At 53.1% G+C, this 15,859-nt stretch overlaps 1 protein-coding gene across 1 annotated transcript in view; it reads left to right on the top strand.

The window, feature by feature from the left end:
- Nucleotides 1-14,816, top strand: part of Col27a1 (collagen type XXVII alpha 1 chain) — a 121,154-nt gene extending 106,338 nt beyond the window's left edge. Inside the window, exons 50-61 of the mRNA XM_026393356.2 lie at nucleotides 3,653-3,706; nucleotides 4,173-4,235; nucleotides 4,531-4,584; nucleotides 4,672-4,707; nucleotides 4,788-4,805; nucleotides 5,023-5,058; nucleotides 5,367-5,393; nucleotides 7,101-7,166; nucleotides 9,063-9,231; nucleotides 10,067-10,176; nucleotides 11,741-11,959; nucleotides 13,045-14,816. Coding sequence (XP_026249141.2) covers nucleotides 3,653-3,706; nucleotides 4,173-4,235; nucleotides 4,531-4,584; nucleotides 4,672-4,707; nucleotides 4,788-4,805; nucleotides 5,023-5,058; nucleotides 5,367-5,393; nucleotides 7,101-7,166; nucleotides 9,063-9,231; nucleotides 10,067-10,176; nucleotides 11,741-11,959; nucleotides 13,045-13,191 — 999 coding nt within the window. The 3' untranslated portion in view covers nucleotides 13,192-14,816. The remainder of the gene's footprint in view (nucleotides 1-3,652; nucleotides 3,707-4,172; nucleotides 4,236-4,530; nucleotides 4,585-4,671; nucleotides 4,708-4,787; nucleotides 4,806-5,022; nucleotides 5,059-5,366; nucleotides 5,394-7,100; nucleotides 7,167-9,062; nucleotides 9,232-10,066; nucleotides 10,177-11,740; nucleotides 11,960-13,044) is intronic.
- The last annotated feature ends 1,043 nt before the right edge of the window (nucleotides 14,817-15,859 follow it).

The following is a 15,859-nucleotide window of genomic DNA, read 5'->3' on the forward strand; positions in this document are numbered from 1 at the left end:
TAGCAATTAGCCCTAATACCCCAGTTAAAACAGATTTATGCCAGGTGCTGTGGCCCACGCCTGTCATCCCAGTGGATCAGGAGGCTGAGGCAGGGGAATGGCGAGTTCAAAGCCAGCCTCAGCAAAGGCAAGATACAACACAACTCAATGAGACCCTATCTCTAAACAAAACACAAAATAAGGCTGGGAATGGGGCTCAGTTCAGTGGTCAAGTGCCCCTGAGTTCAACCCCTGGTACCCCTCCCCACAAAAAACAGATTTATAATTTAATTGAATAAAAAAAGAGCCCCAACTATGTACTACTATAATAATGTAAAGACATTTGAATGTAAAGAAAGAAATAGGGTAAAGTCATGATATGGAAAAAGATATTTTGTGCTAATGCTTGTCAAAAGAAAGCCAGAGAAGCTATTTTAATATCAGACAAAATGGATTTTGGAGCAGTGGTTATTAACAGTAATGAAGAAGTTCATTTCATAGTGATCCAAGGGGTCAATTTGTCAAGATGATAGAGAAATCCTGAATGTTCATACACCTGATAATAGACTTTAAAATACAGTAAGCAGGGCTGGGGCTGTAGCTCAGTGGTTGAGCAATTGCCTCACCCGTGTGAGGCACTGGGTTTGATCCTCAGCACCACATTAAAAATAAATAAATAAATAAAACATTTTTAAAAATACAGTAAGCAAAACCTGATAGAACTATAAGGGGAAGTAGATGAATTCATAATTACAATTGAAGATTTCAATATATTTCTCTTATCAATAAATAGAGTAAATAGTCAGAAATTCGGTAAGGATAGAAAACTGGAACATTATCAGCAAACGCCACCTAATAGAGCACTGCACCAAGTATCACCAAGATATGCATTCTTTGCAAGCACATGCAGGGCATTTGCGAAGACATGACATTCTGAGCCTATAAAAACGAGCCTTAAAAAGTCACAAAGATTCAATTCACACAAAGAATGTTCTGTACCATGATGATGAAATGGAAAAATCAATAACAGATATCTGAAAAATCTCCAAATATTTGAAAACTAAGTAAAGAACATCCACAGGATCCACAAGAGGAAATCAAAAGGGAAATTAATATTTTATGAAATGAGAACACGGTGTATCACTAGTGGGGCCAAGACAGCACTTAGTAGGGTGTTTAAGGAATAGAGAAGGCTTTTGAATCCATGGCCTCAGATCCCATTGTAAGAAACTAGGGAAAAAATTAGATACCAAGCAGATAGAAGAAAGGAAACAATAAGATCAGAAATTTTAAAAACCAGGAAAACAATAAGAAAAATGGAAAGTTTTTTTTTTTTTTTTGAGAATGTCAGTAAAATTGATAAACTTCTAGCCAAACTTCTCAGAAAAATAAAAAAAGAGAGAGAGAGAATACTTACATTACTAATATCAGGAATAACAGATGCTATCACTAAAGATACTACAGGTGTTAAAAGAATAATAAGGGGATATTGTAAAAAAAAAAAAAACCATTATGGCAAGAAATTTAAATAACTCTCAGGTGAAATGGGCGAATTTCTTCAAAGACAAAACTAACAGCTCATTCCAGAAGAAATCAGTAACCCACATAGCCATGTATCTCTTAAAGAAAATGAATAAGTGAGTTTAAGTTTCCCACAAATAAAACTCTGGTGAATTTTACTAAGCTCATTTATGAAACAAATAATACCTATTCTATGTAAACTTATTCAGAAAATGAGTTTATTTCCATGAGCCAACTTATTCCATGAGCCAGAATCACCTGATGTTAAAACCAAAGACATTACAAGAAAACTACAGACCAGTACACCTCATAAATAGGGGCACAGCAATTCTCAATGTGATGTTAGAAAAATGAGTCTAAGACTGTAATAAAAAGGACAACACAAGAAGACCACGTGGAGTTTATCCCAGGAATGCAAGAGTGGTATAACATTTGAAAATAGGTCAATATAATCCACCATATTTTAAAAATTTTATTTACTTATTTTTAATTAGGTATATATATATGACAGCAGAATGCATTTTGATTCATGGCACACAGTTGCAGCACAACTTTTCATTTCTCTGATTGTACATGATGTAGTGTCACACCATATGGACATTCATACATGTACCTAGAGTAATGATGGCCACCTCATTCCACCATCATTTTCTAATCCACCATATTTAACAAACTAAAACAAAACACCATTTGATCGTCTCAGTAGATGCAAGAAAACATTTGACAAAATCTAATTTCATTTCTGATAAAAACTCTCAGTAAACTAGGTACAGAAGAAACTTCTTCATTTGATAAAGAAAAATCCAAGAACAACTCAGTTAACATCATATTCAGTAGTGATTAGTTGGATGCTTTCTCTTAAGGAGCATAAACAAGCTATCCTTTCCATCTAATATCATCTTGGCCATTCTAGCCAGTGTAATAAGGCAAGAAAAAGAAATAAAAGGAATTCATATATGAAGTGGTAAAATTGTCATTGTAGAATGAAATGATTTCTATGGAGAAAAATCAAATGAAATCCACAAGAAAGCTATTGTAATAAGCAAGTTTATTAAGATCAGAGGAAACTGATCAATATGCACAAATAAATTGTATTACTATATATTAAGCAATCACTAGCAGTTTCTAGCAACAAGTAATCATAAATTGAAATTTAGAAAGTAATACTATTTATAATAGCATAAAAATATGAAATGCCAAGAGGTACATCTACTACCAGGGTGCAAGAAATGTACCCTGAAAATGACAAAACATTGCTAAAAAAAATTAAAGAAAAACATATGTACCTACATAGTGTCCATGGGTTAAAAGACTCAAGATTGTGAGGATGTCCATTTTTCTCACATTGGTCTATGGTTTGAATACAATCAAAACATTGTTGAAAAATATTGAAGAAAAACCTGAATAAGTGAAAAGACATCCCATGTTCATGGATCAGAAGACGACGTTGCTAAGATGGCGATACTCCCCACACGCTGGCCTCCCAATTCAGTGTAGTCCCTACCACCATCTGCTAAAGTCAGCAAATAGATTCTGATCTGGAAAAGATCCGAGTATTTGTAAGACTCACACTTCCCAATTCAGAACTTATTACAGAGCTATAGTAACCACTGTGTGGCCCAGGCACAGGTCAGCTGTAGCTACGTGAATAGAGTCCACTACTCTGTCCTTTCCTCTCTTGCCTCCCTGACTGGTTGTTCTCTGACCACTTTGTAGATTGGCTGTGGGGGTCAGGGCCTCTGTAATTGCTTAGGCCCAGTCTGAACCTGGTGCCCTCCATCACATAGAACTCGTGTGACGCTCAGCAAATTCCCGCCCTTTCTGAGCCTCATTTCTGTCATCTATAAACAGGGCACCTGGGAACGTCAAACAGCTGGCCCATAGCACTGGTGACTCTAGGGGACCATGTCCTAACAGAGCTCTTGGGGTGGGTGGGGCTCCACAGATCCCTCCACTCTCTTCCTGAGGACCTGGGACAGGAGCCTTGTGGAGTTTCCCTGGGGATTCCCTGCTTGCCTGGTGGAGGACACCGCCCCCTGGCCCCTCAGCACCCAGGCTGGCACCGAGCGTGTGAGCTCGTCACTCTTCTCTGATGGCCCCTGGGTCCTGGGTGACGGGCCAGCACACTAGCCCTGTCCTGCTCTCCCCGCAGGGTGACTCTGGCGAGATGGGCTTCCCAGGAGTGTCTGGCCTCTTTGGACCCAAGGTACGGACCCCCGCTCCTCCCGGCTCCTGTGGGGTCCTCCACCCTCGCCCACTCGTTCATTCACTTGTTCATTCCACCAATATTGGCCGAGCGCTCACAGTGCGGGCACCATGACAGCTGGGGACACAGCCAGCAGCGAGCACGCCCTCACGCTCACTGCCTTGGCAGCACGCCTGGGTTCCTGGCCCAGCTCCGCAGCTCACCTGTCTCAGGCACGCGGCTTAGTCCCGCTGAGCCTCGCTTTCCTCATCTGTCAAGTGGGGACAGTAAGTGGAGGATGGATGCAGAACTCCGCCAGAGGCACAAGCCACCAACCAACAGTGCCACAGCCTGCGCCTGCGCAATGCCCGCAATACCCATGGGTGGGCTCCTACCACCTCCTCCTGGGGCCCAGACACCAGGTTGGGGGAGCTCGGGGGATCCCCTGGGTGCCCAGGCACAGACTGCCCTTCCTCTGCTCCCACAGGGCCCCCCTGGGGACATTGGCTTCAAAGGCATCCAGGGCCCCCGGGGGCCTCCTGGCTTGATGGTGAGTCCCCTCCTCTGTTCCAGCCCTTGACTGGCCACACCTGGGACCCACGTCCTCCCCTTCGTGCTTCATTCTGCCGGCTGGGCCGCAGCCCTTCCTCCCCCTCTCCTCCTGCTCCGCTCTGGTAGCCCCCGGGCACACAGAAGGGGCTGCATGGGGGAAGAGCCGGGGAGTGTGTGGCCCGAGGAGGTGTCCCGCTCATCCCTGGGGACACGCAGGCAGCCCCCCAGCCTCTGTCCCTGGGACCGTTCCCCAGGCCTGGAACAAGCCCACTCAGCCTGTCTGTCTCCTTTAGGGAAAGGAGGGCATCATTGGGCCCCTTGGAATCCTGGGACCGTCGGGACTCCCGGTAGGTGCAGGGGCTGGGCCTCAGTTTCCCCTTCCGGGAACTGGATTCCCCTCTGACTCTGTCTCACTGGGCTCTGGTTTGTTGCAGGGTCCGAAGGGTGACAAAGGCAGTCGAGGGGACTGGGTGAGTGGAGGACGAGGGGACTCAGGGTGGGCCCCAGCTCGGCCTGCGTCTGACTCTGTCCCTCTTGTGTCTCCCTCCAGGGATTGCAGGGTCCCAGGGTGAGTGCTTGGCCTGAGGGCGAAGGGCAGGGGAGTGGGCGGGGGCTCTGGGTCTCCTGTACGTGACTACTGTCCTGTGGGCCCTTTCTCTCTGGACCTCATCTTCACCTGTCCACACCAGGGAACCACGGTCCTGGGCCTCCTGTCTGCCTGATGAGGACCTGGGGTGGGAGACGGAGGGCCCTTGCTGACCAAGGCTAACTGTTCTCTTCCTCAGGGTCCTCCCGGCCCAAGAGGGCGGCCTGGCCCACCGGTAGGTAGCTTGGCGTCTTCGCATGGGGCAGCCTGGACATCTGGGCAGGAGGCGGGGTCCCTAGGGAGGAGATCAAGGCTCTGCCAGCAGACTGTCCTTGACCCCGAGTCTCGCAGGACTCGCATGCTTCTTGCAGTCACAGACCCTGGGAGAGCATAGAGCAGCCTGGGGGGGGGGGCGGTCATCCCGGCCTGCGGGAGTGCAGACACTGGCTTGGTGGTCTTCACCTGCCCCACGGCCACCACTCTCCTGGCAGCCGGCTTCAGCACCGGGCCCGTCCAGTGCTGACCCACCATCTTCTTTTGCAGGGACCTCCAGGGCGTCCAGTCCAGCCTGTAAGTTGGAGAATGTTCTCTTTGGTCACTTGGTGTGAGGCCTGGGAGGTGAAGGGGAGAGCTAACAGCCTTGTCTGGCCACAGTGGCCAGAACCCTAAGCTGGGCCCAGGGATGCCCTGTCCTCTCATTCCTTGGCGGAAGCCCTGGACCCTAGGCCACAGGAGGGGCCTGGGGCCACACGGCAGGAAAGCTGAGTGTTCCTCTTGCTGGACTCGCATCTGGAGACTGTGAGCCCAGGGTCCTGCCCAGCCGCTGGCCCCTGGTCCTGTCTGTGCCCCGACATGTGGGCTGGTTGCTGAGGATCCTTCTGCCTCAGATTCTGTCCAAAGAGGGTCAGAAAAGTGGACAGATGGGGACCACACCCCTGTTTGAGAGCGTGGCCTTGCCCCACCTGGGGACAAATCTGTCCCCATTTTTCCACTGTGCTGGTTGACCTCTGGATCCAGCCCTGAGAGCGTCCGTCCCGGGCAGGGCCCCAGGAAGACCGAGCTGAGATGGCGCCTGGGCCACGAGTCCTCAGCCTCTCAGCTCCTCCCAGTTTCTCAAGGTCCCTCTGTCCACTGTCACAGAAGCAGTAATGGCCGCCCTGACTGTCCCTCCACATCCCTGCGTCCTTCTCATCCATAAGAGAAGCGAGGAGGGAAGGGAACCAGGAGAAAAGCCTTTTCTCCTAAAATACAGAAAAGGAGAGGATTTTGAATTTCTGAGTGACAGCTAGATGGACTGCCTGCTGGTTACACCCCAGACGCCAGGAGAAGAGCTTTCCACGGGTGGACTCATGAGTTAGCTCCTCAGTTCATTGAGGAGAGTTTTGTGTCAGGCCCATTTTCAAGGTGGGAGGACTGAGGCCCAGGGCATGGATGGGAAGTGGCAGGGCTGGGTTGGACCCTGAGGTGTTCCTCCAGGTCCTCGGCTTTACTCAGTGCCCAGATCTCTTCTCCCCTGTTCTTCTGGCAAGACTTTGCCTCTGCCAACCTGGGGCAGGGCCGGAGGCTCATGAGACTGGTACAGTGCCAGCCAGACATGGAACTGTGGGGCGTAGAGAAAGGGGTCCAGCGGCCTGGAGCCAGGAGGATCAGAGAGGCCTCCCACCACTGCCAAGTTTTGTACTGCTGACCTTGGCATCCTGCGCCCTGTGGGAGGCTGAACGGCTTTCCTGGTCTTTGACCTGAAGATCAAGTAGTGCCCCTTCCCTAGTTGTACCTGTCTAAAATGTCCCCAGGTATTACTGAAGGCCCCAGGGGAGCATCATCACCCCAGTTGAGAAGCAGTGGTACAGGAGATAGCCCAACAGTGCATTTGAAGAAACGAAGAATTTTCCAGGGAAAGGGAGCAACACTTTCAAAGGGGCCTGTGGTTAGACAGCATGGCACCTAGGAACTTAGAAGTTCTGAGTGTGCCCAGTGCTAGCATGTGCTGGGGAGAGGAGAGAGACAGGGCTCAGGAGTACAGCACTCAAGCTGGGTCTTGTAACCACGGGAGGAGTTCCAACTTAATCCCGAGGGCCAGGGGGAGCCACTGAAGTGCCTAGAGGAGGGTAGTGACAGTCACTGACTGTCTCCATGGGAGGAAGGAGTTTGCAGAGTGTATGATTAGCCAAGATCCTGCCAGACCAGGTGGGGTGGGAGAGTGGGTGCTCGGGCCCTGGGGTTCCCACTTTCTGGGCCTGGGGGACCAGGATATACCCCTTGTCTTTCCCTGCACAGCAACAAGATGACCTTGGGGCAGCTTTCCAGACGTGGATGGACACTAACGGAGCACTCCGACCAGAGGTACCTCCAGGAGCTCTGCCCACATGGTGTCCAGTCCTGGGAGAAGTGTGGCTGACGGCCCCGTGTGATCTGTGCCCTCCACCTGGCCTGCACAGTGTGTCAGAGCCGTGTCTGTGACATCTCACAATCCCAGATGAGTCTCTTTCCAGGGTTCAGAAGGGCAGCAGCAGGTCCGAGGTCACACGGCCGGCACACAGAAGCCGCTCTGGCCTGTGCTTTCTCCAGGGCCTCTGGGGTCCGGAGATGCTTGCTGCCCTGAGTCAGGGAGAGATGCTCCCCTGGGCACCCTGTGGCCTGGCCAGCCGTCCTCCAGCAGCAGAGAGTTCACAGTCAGCCATGGTCAGGGCTCGGCCGGGACCCGGCTCCCCGCCCCGGGATGGGGAGCTCTCAGCTCCAGCTCCAGCTCCACCCCCAGCCAGTTCTCTGTTCCTGTGTAACTGCTGGGCTCGCAGTGCAGGAGGACAGAAGCAGGGATGGGCCCCTGCCGTCCACCCAGGGAGGTCAGTGGAAAGACAGATATCCGTGGGCAGAGAAGGGGAGAGTTTCCTTCCACCCAGGAGGTCATTTGCTCCACACCCAGGGAGGCAGCTGGCCTGTGGCCGTCCTTAACAATAGCCCTGCGCCACGCCTTCCCCACAGCACCTCGCACACAGCAGGAGATGAGTGTCCACAGATACGTGGACGTTTATTCCTCATGCGCACTAAGGCCAACTGGCTTGGTAACGACAGACCTAGGTTGCCTGCCGGGGCTGTGCCCTCTTCCTTTCCCACGCACCATCCCTAAGGTTACCCCATGGCAGGGGGACACCTCGCCAGGGGACAGAGCAGGAGAACAGTGCCGGAGACCAGGGGTCGGAACTTCACAACTTCACATTGTGTTCTTGTCATTGCTTTGGTTGGAGCATGGTCTCCTGCCCCCACCCACTGCAGAGGGGGCTTGGGGTAGGCTCTGTCCACACAGAAGACTCACACCATGCATGTGCACACCTGCACACCCACGTTCACGCACATGTGCACACCTGCACGCCCACACACCTGAATGCACATACCCACACACAACACACCTGCATGCACACATGTGCACACCTGCACACCCACATGCATGTATGTATATGCACGTCCTTATGCATGAACACATGTGCACACCAACATTTGTGCATACCTACACACCACATACCTGCACGCACACATGTGCACACCTTCACACCCACACACCTGCACACACATACGTGCACGCACACGTGCACACCTTCATACCCACACACCTTCACGCACACACATGCACACCCACGTGCATGCACACAGATATACATATGGCCTCTGCCAGGTCTGGGGGGATGGCTTATTGAGCTCTGATCTGTGGCTCTGGAAAGGGGCTGGAGGTCCTGCAGGAGGACTGCTTGGGTCACCCAAAGGCCCTGCTCCCTGCACTCTGCGGCCATCCCCCTCCTCCCCCATCTCTGAGCCGCAGTCCTCCCCCAGGCACTTGTGTCTGTTGGTCCCAGTTGTGTGACTTGGTGCCTCACAGGAGCTCCTGCTCCCACCCAGGCGAGCCCAGCAGGGCACGGGAGCCCCTAAGGCAGCACCTCCTCCTCCACGGACTCTCCCTCGCAGGCCACGCCGTGGTGTCCTGTGCGTCCCGTCTGCCTTCCTCCTGGGGCTCTGCCCTTCCTGTGCCAGAGAACAGGGCCTCACCTGTGCTTCCTCAAACCTGAGCCAAGGCGGCAGCCCCACCCACTGCCTCTTGTCCCTGGCCCCAGTTTCTTTATCTGTGAAGTGGAGAGGGACGCAGCCTGGCCTGGCCACCAGCCTGGGACCTGAGCACCCTCCCAGGCAGCGGGGACCTCAGGCCAGCCAGGACTTGAGGGACCAATGGCCATGCCTCTCCTATGACAGGGGTACAGCTATCCAGACCGGCTGGTGCTGGACCAGGGAGGGGAGATCTTCAAAACCTTACACTACCTCAGCAACCTCATCCAGAGCATTAAGACACCCCTGGGCACCAAGGAGAACCCCGCCCGGGTCTGCCGGGACCTCATGGACTGTGAGCAGAAGATGGCGGACGGTGAGAGCGACTGCAGGGGAGGGGCGCTTCCTGCCCAGGCTGGTGGCCCTGGGGGTGGGGGGCAGCTCCAGGAGGAGCTGGGCAGAGGGGGTACTTGGTTCTCAGCACCTCTGGGCCAAGTTTCTGTCCTTAGGGAGACAGACAGACAGCCACTGACTGAGTCACTGAGGTCCCATGTGCCAGGCTGTACTTCCTGGTCTGTAGGATCTTGTGGGGTACACAGTGGAGTGGTCCCCCTGTTCCAGAGCCACAGATCCACAGGCTGGGGACGACCATTTCAGTGCAATGAGATAGAGTTTTGGCAGAAAAAGTCCCCAAGGGCCAGGAGAGCCCAGTCCCAGGAAGGCTTCCCGGGTGAGCCGGGGTTCCCCTTTGGGTCCCCACCTCCCTCAACTCTCCCATCTGTGATCTGGGGCCTGTCACAGCACCACCTGAGTCACCTCCCCTTCTCGGCTCGTGAAGCTGGGACTGGTGGCCTGGGTCCCACTCTTGGTTTGGCTGCCGTGGGCCCTGGAGGAAGCAGTCAGCAGATGACCCCCCACTCCCTGGGGCCTTGGCTTCACTCTCACCTGTTGTCTCCTCTGGAAGATGGACACCCCCCGGGGAGGACAGAGGACGAGCTCCTCAGGGAACCTTCTGCCCTGGGCTCCTCCAGCTGTGACCTCTGCCTAGAAGGCTCCCTTCCCCTCTGTGGACTGGGAACCCCTTTTCTGCTCAACTCACCCCGACTTCATGCCCAAGTGGGGCTCAGTGGGTCACAGGTGCAGAGTCATCTGCGGAACCTGACCTGCTCCCCTCCCTAGATCCGTGCATCACCCCCCTGTGCTGTCTGCAGGCACCTACTGGGTGGATCCGAACCTCGGCTGCTCCTCGGACACCATTGAAGTCTCCTGCAACTTCACCCACGGCGGACAGACGTGTCTGAAGCCCATCACGGCCTCCAAGGTACCCACCTTCTCCCTAGGCTGGTCCTGTCTGCCCCGCTCTGCCCTGGGCCACAGCCAACCAGGCTCTGTTCTGAGCCCTGCCTGTCTTACTGCACGGTCCTGGGAAAGACCTCCTCTTTCCGAGACTCAGCTTGCTCCTCTGTGCATTGGGGACGGGGTGGAGCAATCTGGTTTCCCAGGGCTTTCCACCTGTGTGAGTCTGGAGTGGTTCCCATGTCTCCCCTTCTGCCTCATACTAAAGCAGAGCAGTCAGCCAGCCACACGGGGCCTGGCTCACAGAACCACGAGCAATCAGCATGAAGCAAATCTGTGCAATGCTCCTCTCAAACATTCCACCCAGACACATGCAATCCTGAACCCCTGCTCGATGCCCGCTGGCCTCCTGCCTCTCTGGGAGGAGCATTTTAGGGGGTGATTCAAGCCACAGTAAGAAGCTGCTCTAATGCAGGGGCTGAGGACCCAGAGCCCTTTGTATCCCATCCTACCAGCCCCACCCCCACCCTCTGGGAGGTTCTAGAAGGTGTGTGCTGACCATGCCACTCCTGGAGTTTGAGAATCTCTAAGGAAGCAGTCTGTCAGCCAGTGGGTCAACAAGTCATTGTTAAGTACCCGACAGGTACCAGCCCCTGAGCTGGGTGTGAGGAAGCCAAACTTGCTGCTGTCCCTGTAGCCAGAACTCACAGGTTAGCAGGGCCATAGTGACCACTGCAGTCTCCCTCTCCTGTGACTTGGAGGTCTAGGGGCTGAATGGCAAACCTGCTGAGCATATGGGCAAGGCTGGAGGTGGCAAGGTGAATGCCTATTTGTGTTGCACTTCTCATCAGAAACAATGGCAGGTGTGTTAATCAGCTCTGTGTTACTGTAACAAAATACCTGAGATAGGCAACTTATAAGGAGGAAGGTTTATGTTGACTCACAGCCGTGAGTTCCAGTCCGTGGTTGGTTGGCCCCGTTGCTTGGAGGCCTATGGTGAGGCAGGGCATCATGGTGGGAGCCGGGAAGCAGCCGGGAAGCAGAAAAGAGACAAGAGCGGGCCATGGTTCCAGTAGCCCCTTCAAGGGCAGCCCCAGTGACCTGTCTCCCTTCCACCAGGCTCCACTTCTCAAGGTGCCACCACCTCCCATGATTGGTGGCCAAGCCTTCAACACAAAGGCCTCTGGGGACACTTACCTACATCTTAGCTCAGGGAAGGGCCTGGATTTCAGTGGCACCTAGTTTCGCTGATGCTCTCGGCTCTGCCTTTGCCAGCACCCCCACCCCCAGCCTCTTGGGACTTGGGCTTAGACAGTGCCTCCCATTTCCTCCTCCCTCCACGGGTCTCTGTCTTGGGCGAGATCCTTCTGCTGTGGGGTCGGCAGACCTTTCTCGTTATGCAGCTGAGGGGCTGGGGGACCAGCTCACGTGGACCTCAGTTCCCCAGTCTTTCAAGTGGGCATACGTGAGGGTTGGGAAAAACTGACCAGGAAAGGGCTTATCCTGGCCTCTCCAGAGAGAGGCAGGAGCCCTGAGAGCTGCAGGCACTGCACCCCACCCCTCACCGTCTGTCTCCCCGTCTCCCCCAGGTGGAGTTTGCCGTCAGCAGGGTCCAGATGAACTTCCTGCACCTGCTCAGCTCCGAGGTGACGCAGCACATCACCATCCACTGCCTGAACATGACCGTGTGGCAGGAGACCACGGGCCGCACCCCGGCCAAGCAGGCTGTGCGCTTCCGGGCCTGGAACGGGCAGATCTTTGAAGCTGGGGGTCAGTTCAGGCCAGAGGTGTCCATGGACGGCTGTAAGGTAATCAGCAGAGCCCATGGAAGACGGGGAAACTTGTGTGAAAAAACTTGTTCTTATGTCTAACTGTGCCAGCGTGCGACAGGTATAGACGTATGTCACTTTTATTTCCATGTAATATTTTTATTAGAACGATTTCAGAAGTTGTTTTTATTCACTTTTATTCCTCTGGGAACTTCCTAAAATTATGCAGACTAATAGAGAAGGTTCTCACCTCCAAGATGCCTTTGTGGGTTCCCCTTACTGATCACTACATCCAAATTCTGTTTGGGGTTTGTGTGTGGACATGATTTATGACAAAGTTGGCCTTGAAGAATAGTGAATGGGGCAAGGTTGGTCTTTCTGATAAATTGTGTTAAGACAATACCATTTCTGTTAAAAAAAAAAAAAGCAATAAATTCTGATACTAAGCACAAAAATCGAGATAGATATTAGAACTAAGTTTTTTAGCAGGTGATATGGGACAGTGTGTCCATGAGCGTGGGATAAAGAAAGCCAGTGTTCTGCACGTGTGATCCCATCTCCTGATGGGCTTAATTCTGCACCAGTTTAACTCTAAGCCGTCTTTCCAAATTCTCGACAGAGGACTTATTTCTTTGGTCCCACCTTGCCAGGCTCATTTCTTCTAACCAGCTGGATTTGCAGGGGGAGGGGAGATAAAGTCATCAAAAGGTAAAAACCAGTTTTACACGATTGAACCAAACCCATGATACACAGTGATCGTGAGGATGTGGGGAGACCAACATTCCCGTATGAAACGACTGGAGAAAAGAAATGGGTAGAGCTTTCTGGAAAGCTTCTGTGTATAGATGTGTATCCAATACATGTCTCAAACTTCACATGTGGGCCTATTCTTTGGTCTTTACTTCTAGAACTTTCTGTAGAATGTGCACAAAGGTTTGGTTACTGTTCATTAAGCATCACTCGGGAGAGTAAAAATATGGGAGCAAAGTAAATGTCCAGTACAGGTCTTTGCTGTGGTGAGGGCGCAGAGCCTTGCGGAGCAGGAGGAGGGCCATGGCAGAGGCCCTGAGCGTGTTGGGAGGCTCAGGGGCACCTGGTACCTGTACCTCTTCCTCCACCCACAGGTCCTGGACGGCCACTGGCACCAGACGCTCTTCACCTTCCGGACGCAGGACCCCCAGCAGCTGCCCATTGTCAGCGTGGACAACCTCCCCCCTGTCTCGCCAGGGAAGCAGTACCGCCTGGAAGTTGGCCCTGCGTGCTTCCTCTGACCCTGGCCTCCTGGTGCCTCTGTCCTTGTGGCAGAGGGAGGAGGGGGAGGCCAGGCCGGGTACCGAGGGCGGTGGCCCCAGGAGAGGCAGCCCCCTGCCTTGCCCCAGGGGTCCCTAGATCTCGTCTGCTCAGCAGCAGGGGAAGGGGGGTAGCAGGGCACGGGGTGTCCTTGGGAAGAGCCCATCGCAGCTCACCCCCAAAGACCAACCAAAGAGCCAGCGAGTCTGCCGAGCCCGCACCTCGCCTCTGCCCCCGGCCGACCCCAGCCCTGTGGCTGCCGGCTTCCCGCCCCGGCCTCCTGCCCAGAGAGCCCCACGTCCAAGCCAGCTGGGGAAGGGGTGCCCCGTCAGCCGGCCCTGCCAGGGAGCTTTTGATGTGCAATATTTGAAAGGAGACATGAAAAAGGAGAGAAGGAAAGAGAGAAGAATATATATATTATTATTATTTAAACAAACCCAAAGAAGGTGTGTTACTATTTTTTCACCTGGGAAAGAGGTGAGAGGGTGAGGAAGAGCAGCAGGGTGGGGAAGGCGAGATCCTGGGGCTGGGGGTCCCCACTTTTGCTACCTCCACTGTGAAATCACCGGTGCTCGCAATCGTCTCACAGTGTAAGTGATTTTTTTTTTTTTAAGGAAAAAAAAAAAAACCTATTTAAGATTCTGAAGGTGCTACTATTTTTGCCACAGACTTTGAAGAAACTTTTTTGATGTGGGACACAGTTCACATGGTTCTCTGTCCTCCAAATGACAAAGTTTGGAGGAATAGTTCTGTCTTCCTAGTGTCGTCTTTATGCTTGTCCGGTAATCTGCTAAGGAGGAAAAAAAGAGAAAGAAAAAAGAAAAGAAACAACAACAAAAACCCTACCAGAAACCGGAAGTAGAGGGCTTTCCCTTTAACTTATGGACTTGGAAATGTCTGTCCTTGTACAAAGCGTCTTGATGTGGCCTTCGGGGTCCTGGAGGGAGGTTGTTGCCCTGGAGAGGCCTGGGAGCAGCCTTGACCTTGGAGAAACCAGTGCCAAGGTCAGTGTGGGCTGGAGCTGGCCTGGGAATGTAAATATTGAACCATCTCGAGAAACCAGGAACGAAGCTCAGCTCTCCCTCCCAGGAGCCGGTCCCCCTGGGCAGCTCTCCCTCCTGCTTTCTGAGTGTTGTTAAACTCTGCAGAAACCCACTGTCAATGTGGGTGTCAATTGGGGCTGGGGAGAAAAGAATGATTCTTGGCCACCTGCGTGCTGGTGGCATTCATGATGATCTGGATTGTACCCTATCAGGGCCTGGGTTGGATTTTGAAGTTATTTGAACTATGAAATTATTTTTATGGAAGGAGGAAAATTATATGGAAGTCTCTGAGTATTTCTAATGGTGTCTCTTGGGGAATTGGGTTTGGTCTACAATATTTAATACCTCACTCGGCCCCCACCACCACCCCCACTGTCCCAGCCTGGGCGCTCCCCGCTGGGGCTCATCTCAGCGCTCTGTGTCCCCATGGTACCAGACTCCACCCGGCCCCTGTCCCATCTCGGGTTTATCTGCTGTCCTCGTGTTTGTCTGTCCCGATGTCGGTGTGTGGAAGCCCCAGTGAGTTCCGCCTCTCCTTTTCCCTTCCGGATTTTAAATAAATATTTAAAACTGAGGCAACAGAATGACATGTCTGTGGTCATGTGCTTCTTTGCAAAGCTGGGTGGGCCGTTTCTGGCAGGGTGTGGTGGAGGGCAGATGCTCCAAGGGTGCCCTGCTAGGTGGTGACAACCAGGGGCACAGAGGCGGAAGTAGATCAGGGTGTCCTGGGCCTGGCTGTCTCCAAATCCCCCAGCGAAGGCGCGTCCTGAACCCGACAACTTCAACAGCCTCTCCTGCTCCTTGTCTTCCTCCTCCATTTCCTCCTTCTTCCTTCAGTCTTGCTCCTCCTCCTCCTCCTCTTCTTCCTCTTCCTCCTCCTGCTCCTGCTCCTCCTCCTCCCCTCCTCCTCCTCTTCTTCCTCCTCTTCCTCCTCCTCCTCCTCCTCTTCTTCCTCTTCCTCCTCCTGCTCCTGCTCCTCCTCCCCCTCCTCCTCTTCTTCCTCCTCTTCCTCCTCTTCCTCTTCCTCTTCCTCCTCCCCCTCCTCCTCCTCCTCCTTCACATCAGTACTTGCAGTACGGGGGTCCAACCCCAGCCAGCGCCCCAGCTAGGCAGACCACCCGGAGTTAGTGCCCAGGCCTCACCTCCAGCCTTTGGTAGCCCCGGGTATTCCTTGGCTTCCAGTCTCTTCCTCAGAGGTCAGGGGTCAGGGTTCAGGGGGCGTTCTCCGTTTCTCTGTGTTCACATTTTTCGGAAGGACACCAGGCATATGACTTGGCCACACCCTAATGACCAGGGCTCATTGGCAATGGGACAGGGCCCAGCCTTCAGGACCCGTTGTGGGGGAGGGGTGAGTGTGTGCTTTGGTGGCGTGCTGGGGATGAACCTGGGAAGGGGTGAAACCTGGGGACCCCTTGTCACTGGGAAAGGATATCCTGGGAAGGATTCAAGATGCCTTCCTCCTCCCTTGTCCTCCAGGTCAGACAGTTTTGGAGGTTTGTCATTTCCCTGTCCTGAGGGTTATCAATTTCCATACCCTTCAGACCCTCCCTCCAAATAAGGTCACATTCCCAGGTACTGATGGGGGCCAGGACTTCAGCAGATCTCC

This window comes from Urocitellus parryii, chromosome 4 (assembly GCF_045843805.1).
Source record: "Urocitellus parryii isolate mUroPar1 chromosome 4, mUroPar1.hap1, whole genome shotgun sequence".
Taxonomy (NCBI): Eukaryota; Metazoa; Chordata; class Mammalia; order Rodentia; family Sciuridae; genus Urocitellus; species Urocitellus parryii.